This window comes from Poecilia reticulata, linkage group LG6 (assembly GCF_000633615.1).
Source record: "Poecilia reticulata strain Guanapo linkage group LG6, Guppy_female_1.0+MT, whole genome shotgun sequence".
In the NCBI taxonomy this organism is placed as follows: domain Eukaryota; kingdom Metazoa; phylum Chordata; class Actinopteri; order Cyprinodontiformes; family Poeciliidae; genus Poecilia; species Poecilia reticulata.
This window is the reverse complement of record NC_024336.1, coordinates 112,721-123,527: the sequence shown is the minus strand read 5'-3', so window position 1 is coordinate 123,527 and position 10,807 is coordinate 112,721. Positions and strand designations below refer to the sequence as shown.

General features: G+C 38.1%; 1 protein-coding gene across 2 annotated transcripts in view; it reads right to left on the bottom strand.

Annotated features, from left to right (window-relative positions):
• Nucleotides 1-8,573, bottom strand: part of znf277 (zinc finger protein 277) — a 16,081-nt gene extending 7,508 nt beyond the window's left edge. Inside the window, exons 1-10 of one of the 2 annotated variants that reach the window (XM_008410685.2) lie at nucleotides 8,450-8,573; nucleotides 7,515-7,731; nucleotides 7,348-7,436; nucleotides 6,750-6,832; nucleotides 6,188-6,279; nucleotides 4,225-4,335; nucleotides 2,558-2,690; nucleotides 1,849-1,916; nucleotides 1,101-1,197; nucleotides 927-969 (exon numbers count right to left, since the gene is read on the bottom strand). In XM_008410685.2, coding sequence (XP_008408907.1) covers nucleotides 927-969; nucleotides 1,101-1,197; nucleotides 1,849-1,916; nucleotides 2,558-2,690; nucleotides 4,225-4,335; nucleotides 6,188-6,279; nucleotides 6,750-6,832; nucleotides 7,348-7,436; nucleotides 7,515-7,731; nucleotides 8,450-8,480 — 964 coding nt within the window. In that variant the 5' untranslated portion in view covers nucleotides 8,481-8,573. Of the gene's footprint in view, nucleotides 1-926; nucleotides 970-1,100; nucleotides 1,198-1,848; nucleotides 1,917-2,557; nucleotides 2,691-4,224; nucleotides 4,336-6,187; nucleotides 6,280-6,749; nucleotides 6,833-7,347; nucleotides 7,437-7,514 lie in introns of both variants that reach the window. The other variant, XM_017305329.1, reaches the window with a different exon arrangement.
• Between the last annotated feature and the right edge of the window lie 2,234 nt (nucleotides 8,574-10,807).

The following is a 10,807-nucleotide window of genomic DNA, read 5'->3' as shown; positions in this document are numbered from 1 at the left end:
ACACCAAATAACGCACCGTAAGCTAAATATTTGCAGTAAAACAGTTACACTGTTGTTTTCCTTCATAGGTATYCCTCATACCTAGCTATAAGTCTGTTGTTCAACATCAAATAATGCACTGTAAGCTATTGTCAGAAGGAATGTCTGACGTATTCTGCCGGTTTCTCATGCTTGAGGACACACACGCACGCACACCCGCAGCAAGACTTCCCGGCCCCCCTCTTTAATGACAGATACACACGCATGCACACGCAGCAAAAAGACAAACTGTTTAAAACCTGAGATAGTTACATTATTCCTAATCTAACTCAACATGGTTTATAATATAGTATATTTATTTATTCACTTACAAGTAAATGATTCCGTTTCTATTGGTTAATTCAAAGAGTTCGGGAGGAGTTAACGACGAGCAGATGGTCACCGAGGGAAGTCAGGAGGTCCGCGTATGATTAAAGTTTTTGTTCGTGGGGTGGGGAATTTCCGGTCACAGGAAGTGTGGGGGGGAGGGGTTTAATATCAATTAATCCATCAAACTGCGATTAAAATTTGACTGAAGGGTATCGAAGGTCACAGGGTCACAAACGTCCTATTGGGGGAGGGGAAGAGGTCAGAAAGTTTCCATAGGGGAAGTTCACAAGGTCACAAACGTCCTATGGGGGGAGGTTACAAAGTTTCCATAGGGGAAGGTCACGAGGTCACAAACTTTCCATGGGGGAAGGTCAGGAGGTCACAAACGTCCTATGGGGGAGGGGGAGGGGAGAGGGGTAGTTAAAGGGGGCGGGCTTTGATATCGTTTAATCCATCAAACTCCGATTAAAATTTGACAGGAGGTGGTATATATAGTCTCTTTTGTAAATCAAGCTGATAATTAGGGTAATAAAAAGTTGCTGCTTGGTGATAATGTTCTGTGTACATATTTTACTTACTTAGCTCCATCTTTAAGTTATGAAGATCAAAACCATGGGAGTCCTACAAAAATAACCCGACAACAGAATCAGAGACACGATCACAATTGTGTTCAACAACCTGCTATTGAAAAAAAGAAAACACTGCTTCTTTTCTTTTCTAAAATCTCTGTATTTTTCATAAGCATACTTTACCTTCATGTGTATATAAATCTGATCCATTGTCTCTGATTGATGGTCACAAAAGAGACAAACGGCAGAAACAGGATGGGCATGCCAGTCAGACCAGTCACTGTGGACGTAAATGTTAGTCAGAGAGAGCAAGCAAATTCACACCCTTCATAAAAAAAAAAGAGATGGTCTTGTATGACGTGGATGTACACACATGTGGACAAAGTTGTCTACTTTTATAAATTCCTGTTGAGTGCGAGAGCCATGCAAGCAGTGTGGCTTTGACATTTCAACTGAATGTTGGTGCAGAGCCGGATTTGCTAATGGGAAACAAATCTGCAATGATCCTTCTGCAATGCAAGGAAGCAATTATCTGATTTTTTTTGCATCAGAATGCAGTTAGTATAGTCTCAGTAACTAAGGGAAACTTACTCCACTCCACTTGCAAACCAAGTAGTAGCAAACCTGTTCAGGGGACAACTGACAGATGAGATATATTTTATTTTGTAGTTTTTGGGTGTCATACCCCTTACTGATGACACCCTGGGCAACTACCCATATCACCCATATCAAAACCCTCCATTGTATGTACWTTATAGATGCATTGCATTACATTACAACACTGAGGGATATCAACAATTTTGTCCATGTGTCATTCAATTCCATGTTTAAAACTGATTTAGCTTTTGGCATCCAGCTGTTTGGATGCGGTTAGAAAAACCCAGGCGTCCGACCTGAAATTCTCCATGTAGATTTTGATGAAGATACTTACTCATCTTCAACATCTACCAGCTCCCGGTCGTCCTCACTCTGAACCTCCTCCCAGGTTTTTCCCAGTTCCTTACAAGAGAACCAAGTAATGAGCAGAATGCACTGACTTCTTCATTAGCACCTCAAGTTAAGAACAAAGTCAAGATACAGGAAAAGGACGAAAGGAAAAATAAAAGTGTGACCTACTCTTCTCAAACTTTTATCTTTGAACAAATTGCTTGTGGATTAGGCCTCTGAAATTTTGACTTCCCTTCGTTGTTTATACATGAATAAAAMCACCTGTTTTTATGCATTTAATTCTTGAAACAAAGCTGCCTCACCTTGCTTCCTCACTCAGTTTTAGTGTGGAAGTGAAAGTCGAACAAAGTTTTAAAAATTCAAACAACATGCAATTTTCTACATTTATATTTGGGTCAGGTAACAAAGTTAGAAAAAGAAGAGATATTAAACTGCTTCAGGTCRTCTTAGTGACTTGTAATACAGCGATTGTTGTGGAACTCTGGGTAGGAAAACATTCCTAATCTCAAGAAGGGGATAATCAAAGCTCATCAGCCAAGGTGAATGAGTTGACAGCTCAGTAAAATGATGTGTGATTTATTTTCAGTGTTCCTACAAAATTCATTTCACACAGAAGACGATTACTGCTACAGAATTCTGACTTTCTAATCCTGAAACAAGAAAATTGTAACTGAAGTCTTATTTCAATTTACCAGATAGTTGATCACATAAAAGCGGTCGTATTCATGGTTGTTGGCATTGATGCGACGGTGAGCTTTCTTCCTCATATGGTCCTTCAGTGTAGATTTGTCACGGAAGATTTTTTCACAATACAAACACTGCAGGCTTACGGAGGAGAGAAAATACATCTTCTTTATGTAACAGGAAAAATAAACTAAATGGAAACAGTTTTAAAACCAGTAACTACAGTATGCTGAAACCATACGAATGGTAAAGATGAGAGCAATAACTTATAGCATGCAGAAATACTGTGAACTGATGCAATACCATGTTTCAACAGAAAGATAAAACTAAAAACATAACCGTTTAAAATCAACCACACTATGTTTGTATCTTCAAAATAATCCAACCAACATGATGACTGATTTTAATCATTGTTATAATGTTTAAGGAGCACAGCTAGGACTTCACACTGAGCAACCAAGTCTGTCTGACTTTCTTCAACTTAAAGAACTCAGTCAAGTAGTCAGGAAACACAATTTGGCCACTGCAGAACTTTAATCATTTGCAGATGTGTTTAAATCTGACAATTTCAAAACTTTAATCTTAAATGAAGTTGTCAGAGTGCCATATGTCACCTTTCAGGATAGTGGGCAGTTTGACAACTTCGGAGGTTCCTATTTAAGCCATAACAATGGCCTTTTGATAAAGTCTGACCTGAAATTGTTGATCCTCCTAGCTTAACCATATTCCAGGAGATAGTTGGAAACACATGAGGATTTGCTAACAGTTGAATGTACAGAGCTGACAACATGTAATGTCCTCTTACAGATTTGTAAAGTTGTAATGGGTTTTTTTTGGCACATTTTTTCAGATCATCATGTGAAAAAATGATTCACATTAGACTCAAACCGTCTCCAATGTGGCTGAATTTAAACTATTCTGAAAAGAGAAGTGAGCCAAGGTTCATTGATACTTATCACAAACACTTGATGGAAGTCGCTGCCATGGAGAGTTGACACAAACAGTTTTTAGGTTTAAAGGACATATGAAATTAATAAATTAACTCATTAATTGAAAAATGCAGTTTTGTATTTACTCAGAATGTCTGATATTAAAATTTGCTTTATGATTAGAAATATTTAAATGTGATTAAAAAAAGCAAAATCAGACGACTTCTACAACTGAGTCAGACTTTCCACTATTATTAATGATACTGAGGTGAACTGAGTTCATGTTAGACATATACTGGAGATTAGACTTAGAGAAAAGGTGCAAGTCCACAATGCAAATTTACACAGTATAGTGAGACACGACTGTGTACGCACGCGTGTGTGTGCGCAACTGTTCTCATGAGAGATGTCCTGACAGTATGCGTGTAACTGTTCTCATGAGAAATGTCCTGACAGTATGGGAAAAAACAAAACTAGTTTTGTTTTGGTTTTTTTACATCAACTTCTACCATGTTTTAAGCCTACATATTGAGTTCTAGTTGTGAACAGTGAGGACCCTCAGAGAAATCCAGGCTTCAGATGGTGTCCTTGTGGTTTCTCCCCCCCAACGTCCGATTAAAAATAAAACACCATATTTCCAAAGTTATTCTCATTGTAACCATTTGACACTGCTTATCTGTGGATGATTGAAAAATCTATTTAGCAGTTTTTCAGAGAAACCAAGCTGCTATAGAGTCAGTTCTTACTTGTCTAGTTTATATTGTAGTGTGTCCAAGAACTCATTGCAATACACAATGTTGTCTGGCAGCCCAATGCTGAAAGAGTGTTCTCTGGCCATGTGGTTCAGCAGACATGCCCTGAACACAGAATATGGAAAGGATCAATAATATGATAACTAAATGTCTGTTTACTCAAGCTGAGTAGAGCTGTTCAAACTTGTCCACATGAATCATTTCCTTAAATGAAATCAAATGACATCAGACTTGTATAGTGTTTTTCAGGATCCTCAAAGACACTTGCAGTCATTCCCATTCATGCACATATTCACACGTTTATGATGGCAAGCTACTGGACTGTAGCCACTGGGGCAGACTGACAGAAACAAGCCATCGATCCCTTCTGATCACCCTCAGAAGGCGGTTGGAGCCTTCTGAGGGCGAGGTGGAGCAGGCAGACGGTTGGAGCAGAGATCGAACAGGCGACCCACCAATTGCAGGGAGAACTCCTGCTATCGGAGTTTGTTTGCAGGACTTAAGGAGTCGTCACTATCAACCTATCATCCTTACAAATCACACATGCACTCTCTTAGTGTTGACCCTGGTGCGTTCTGACCTGTTTCCAGTGCACTCCTCACTGCAGAATAAACATAGACGATGGAAGTAGCAGTCGTCACGCTCCTTCTGCTGTTGCTCTAGGACCTCCTCCTAAAGTAAAGTGTTATTTTTAAGAAAGCAAATCTGAGAGAGAATTTTATAAATTGACAGAACTCTGATGTGCTCTGACACATCATATATTAGCAGCAGTAAGTATGTACATATATGGTATATCATTTTTACAGCTTGTAGCTGTGTGCCGTACTTTGTTTCAGCACACTGTTTTAAAGCGCTTAAGGAATTTTGATCCAGGAATGGAATGCAGGAAATTACATTAGACTAAATTTGTGGGGATAAATAATATAATCTGCAATAGCTGCAATCCTGCACTAAATTTCCGTCCCTGCCCTTACCTGATATATATTCTGCAACATACAAAAACAACAATTTATTGTAGTATTTTTTTTGTTGTTGTTGTTTACAATGAACCATCAAAACTGATGACACCATATTTCCAAAGATGTAGCTGGAAAAACTGTCCCAGTTGTCTTTTTAAAAAGTGTTGGGTTGCTGATCCTCACCAGTCGTTTCTGCTGGAGCCTCTCTCTAAGGATCCGGTCCTCTGGGAGGACGTCACATAGTAGGAAGTAATCCTCCCGTTTCTCTGCAAGGTAAATAACTTGCTATCAGCAGTTAAGTCGTGTTCACAAACTTCCCTTTTTTACACTGATTAAAGCCTAAATGTAAAAGTGAATTCTGGCTTTTCTCTGTCAATCAATCAATCAAGTTTATTTGTACAGCGCTTTTCAGCAACAGGGCAGTTCAAAGTGCAAACATTTAAACATCATAAACATCATACAGTCAACTGTTGTGAAAACCAGTAACAGACATTACATTTTGTCAAGTGCCATCRTTGAAATTATCAATTAACATTCAACATGTTGGTTAATGTTCATTTGTTTATGATTCTAAAGCAACTCTAAACAGGTGGAATTCTAGACTTGATGTAAAGGAAATCATGTTTCAGCTGTTTTCCAGTTTTCTGGAAGTTTGTTCCAKATTTGAACAAACTTCCAGAAGCAGAATGCTGCTTCTCCATGTTTGACACTAAATATTAATTAGATTGTCACGATGTCCCTCTTGAGGAGGTCATGAATTGTTGTGTTCCAATGGACTCACCAACTGGGCCAGTGGAATTAGTCTTTATGACACTGCAGAAATCTGTGACTGGTTGTTCAAGGAACCTGCCCTTCCAGTAAACCAAGTACCTGACAAAGTGAACTCAGACAGCTCAGTGTGGTCACACATACATTTCTGTTACTCCATACAAAGGCAAAGAGCTCTACCTTGGGAGGCTGGCTATGAGCTTGATATCAGCGATGACCAGNGTTCTGACCTGTTTCCAGTGCACTCCTCACTGCAGAATAAACATAGACGATGGAAGTAGCAGTCGTCACGCTCCTTCTGCTGTTGCTCTAGGACCTCCTCCTAAAGTAAAGTGTTATTTTTAAGAAAGCAAATCTGAGAGAGAATTTTATAAATTGACAGAACTCTGATGTGCTCTGACACATCATATATTAGCAGCAGTAAGTATGTACATATATGGTATATCATTTTTACAGCTTGTAGCTGTGTGCCRTACTTTGTTTCAGCACACTGTTTTAAAGCGCTTAAGGAATTTTRATCCAGGAATGGAATGCAGGAAATTACATTAGACTAAATTTGTGGGGATAAATAATATAATCTGCAATAGCTGCAATCCTGCACTAAATTTCCGTCCCTGCCCTTACCTGATATATATTCTGCAACATACAAAAACAACAATTTATTGTAGTATTTTTTTTGTTGTTGTTGTTTACAATGAACCATCAAAACTGATGACACCATATTTCCAAAGATGTAGCTGGAAAAACTGTCCCAGTTGTCTTTTTAAAAAGTGTTGGGTTGCTGATCCTCACCAGTCGTTTCTGCTGGAGCCTCTCTCTAAGGATCCGGTCCTCTGGGAGGACGTCACATAGTAGGAAGTAATCCTCCCGTTTCTCTGCAAGGTAAATAACTTGCTATCAGCAGTTAAGTCGTGTTCACAAACTTCCCTTTTTTACACTGATTAAAGCCTAAATGTAAAAGTGAATTCTGGCTTTTCTCTGTCAATCAATCAATCAAGTTTATTTGTACAGCGCTTTTCAGCAACAGGGCAGTTCAAAGTGCAAACATTTAAACATCATAAACATCATACAGTCAACTGTTGTGAAAACCAGTAACAGACATTACATTTTGTCAAGTGCCATCRTTGAAATTATCAATTAACATTCAACATGTTGGTTAATGTTCATTTGTTTATGATTCTAAAGCAACTCTAAACAGGTGGAATTCTAGACTTGATGTAAAGGAAATCATGTTTCAGCTGTTTTCCAGTTTTCTGGAAGTTTGTTCCAKATTTGAACAAACTTCCAGAAGCAGAATGCTGCTTCTCCATGTTTGACACTAAATATTAATTAGATTGTCACGATGTCCCTCTTGAGGAGGTCATGAATTGTTGTGTTCCAATGGACTCACCAACTGGGCCAGTGGAATTAGTCTTTATGACACTGCAGAAATCTGTGACTGGTTGTTCAAGGAACCTGCCCTTCCAGTAAACCAAGTACCTGACAAAGTGAACTCAGACAGCTCAGTGTGGTCACACATACATTTCTGTTACTCCATACAAAGGCAAAGAGCTCTACCTTGGGAGGCTGGCTATGAGCTTGATATCAGCGATGACCAGCTTGTGTTCCAGCAGCAGGTGTCTGAGCAGGGTGTCTTTCTGCAGCAGCGGGACAGACTCAGAGCAAAACAGACAGACCAGCAGCTCATCACTGGGATGCTGCACCACAATGGGGGTGCTGGGACTTCCAGCTCCAAGCTCTGGAAAACTCAAAGGCTCCAATATGCTGTCCCTGCCTGAAGGACAGTCATTTAAAAACAAATCTAAAGGAGGGCTTACTAAAGTGCACAAATAAGAGCAAACAGAGCAGAGACCTAAGAAATGAATCTGACAGACGAAAATAAAATTTATGAACATGAAAGGTGGGAGGAAGCCAAGGCTTTTTTCTAATATAAATCTTCTCTAATTATCTATTAGTCAATAGACAAATTAATTGTTAATCAAACCTTTGCGGCTTACACTTTTCAGATCAGTTCTGCAAAAAATAAAAAATGCGAACAAACACTTCATAAAAGTCTATTCAGTAAGTTTACTGACCCTGTGTGAATAATAATGGAAAGCTTTATTCCACGTAAAACATGCATACATGCTGGTGTTGGTCCCTTGTATTATTGTACTTKATCAAGTCCGAGAGTTTGTGTGCGGGTAKGAATTTGATCTGTGGGCTTGTCTTAAAATTGAGTTAAATGTGAATTCGTTTCAACTAAACTGAACTTAAAATCCTTTTTGATGTAGAATAGAGCTGTGGGCTCCGAAAGATTCAAACCCTTTTTTCACAGATTAGTTGCWTGTCAAAAGGTTTAAATCAAAAGCTAATGTTGTATGTAGTGAAGGATGAATTGAAAAGTGAATGTAGTTCCTGCTGCTTTCGTTCACCACCCCACACTGTGCATACTTAAAACATATCAACTCTTTCAGTGAATAGCCACAGACAGGTGTCAAACTTTAACATACCATAGTCTGCTGTTCGCTCGCAGGCGGCCATAACGGATTTTACTTAGGGATATTTCTTCCTTTGTGTTTTTTTGGCGATTGGCAAACCGACTTAAAGGGCATTTACCGCCACCTACCGGACTGGAGTGTTGACGTCAATTGATAATCAGAGGGAATTTATAACATCAAAGAGTGTCGTACATACCTGTCAAGTCCTCTTTTTTGGACGGGAACTGCCGTATTTTACCCCTCTTTCCCGCCGTGCTCCCGTATTATCTTCCCGTGTTGTAACATATTCCCCCCTACGGTGTACATATATATAAGAAACAAATGTAATATATAGAATAACTGAAATTACTCAAATCGTACCTGAAAATATATATTTTTTAACTTTAGCTCATGTCAGGGGCRACGAAGTTCAGCATTAAGAGCCAAATAAAGCTCAATATCACAGTAAAGAGCCACACAGCAATTTCAAGATCAGCTTTGTACGAATGGGTTCACTTTCTTAGACTTTTATTTTAATTTTTAATTAATACTTTAATTTTTAGAACTTCCAGTCATTTGAGATCTCGAGATATAAAAGGCATTATAAAATAAATCTATTATTATTAGTAGTAGTGTAAACATCCATCACTGCCGTTTTGAAACAAAAGTCTAGAACAATGAACCCTTTTTATTCTTTTGATGGATCCTATATAGTCCTGATTCCTGAATATCCATATTTATTACTGCATATTGATCTGACATACCATTATGTCTGTTATTGTTACTGATAGCAATAATGTTAATATTATAAGCTCAATAAAATGGTGATTGAGTTCAGCCAGCAAACTGACTCATTAGCAGAGCACCTGTTAATAAGGGCTAGAAAAATATTTATGGGGTGGCAAGAGGGGGGCAGGGATTTTTTCAGGGGTGGCAGCATATGTCAGTGTGTGTATATATATAAATAAATAAAACTTACACAGACCTAACATTGGACTTAATTTACTTGTTGCAAAATATTGTTTTTAACTTSCATCGTTTCAAAATGACCTTCATGTAGCATTGAGGATTAAATATAATTTCTTAATATAGTATACTTAATTATTTTTATGTCTTTCATACTAATTGATATGCATTACTGGATTGGACAGCGCCCATTAGTCACTATGTGATTCATTGAGTTATGTCCAGAAAACCATTTTATCCCAATGCAGGACGAGCAGAAATCTGTCACAAAAATATTCGTAGCACCATCATTTGTTATCAGATATATTAAATASGACTTAAAATAAAGAGGAGAAAACTGATGTTTAATAAATTCTCCATGATACAAATCTATAAACAATTTTGTTTCTGTTAGTTCTGTCAAGATGCAAGAAGGGGCAAATTTCTCTTATATTGGTCAATCGTTTTATTTTAAATATGCTGTAGGAGCTGTAGTTTGATGATTAGTTCAGTTTGTCGCTTGTTTAACTTTTAGGAATTGCAGGGGCTGCAGACAGTGCGCCACAATAAAGCTGATAAAAAGGTGAAGAACCAAACACCACTTCTATTTTGCCTTTTCTCGCTGTGTGTGTCGACTTTACGCGCTACACAGAGCGTAAAGTCTCCGTGTGTCCTACAGACAACAGCTGAAGGAGCAGAGACTACCAATCAGGGGAATCAACACCAAAAAACAAACATTTCCCACACAAAAAAGTAGCAAAAACACCAAAACAGAACATTCAGTCTGTTACATGATGCCATCAGGCTTGATGTCTATATTGTCATGTGACCTTGGGTACAGCTCTAGATCCTTTTTTTACAGGTCACACAGATAAGTTTGTAAAAATGACAGAGGCACTGCTGCAGATTACAAACAGTTTATTGAATTCACAAATTAGCAAAAATAGTCAATTWATTTTATTCTACCAAGTGACCACTCTAAAAGTGGGAGTCTATGCTGGCCCTGGGATCCTTAAAGCTGAAAAATAATTAAAACCCAATTAGATAAAATTAGACTGGGGGAGGAATAATAAAGAAAACACAAATACAACTAAATGCACCTAAGTGTTCCCCAACAAAAGCACACTCACACAAAAACCCCTGGTGAAAAAAGCAAAGAAAAGAAAAACTCCCCTTCCACTGATCTCAATCTAAATAAAACAGCCTAAGACCCAAGGACAGCATAGGTCCCAGTTTAAAACAAGCGAGCGGGCTACAATAGAAACTCCCTTTCCCTAAACAAAACCAAAACAAGAAAAGTTCTTTTAATCAACAACAACCATCTAAAAGTAAGTAAACTAAAACAAAAAAAAAAATGAAATTGAAACAAATCAAAAACTGAAACAGTAGCAGGCCAACCTACACACAAAAATCAAGTTAAACAAGAACATTAAGCAGCCAGATAAT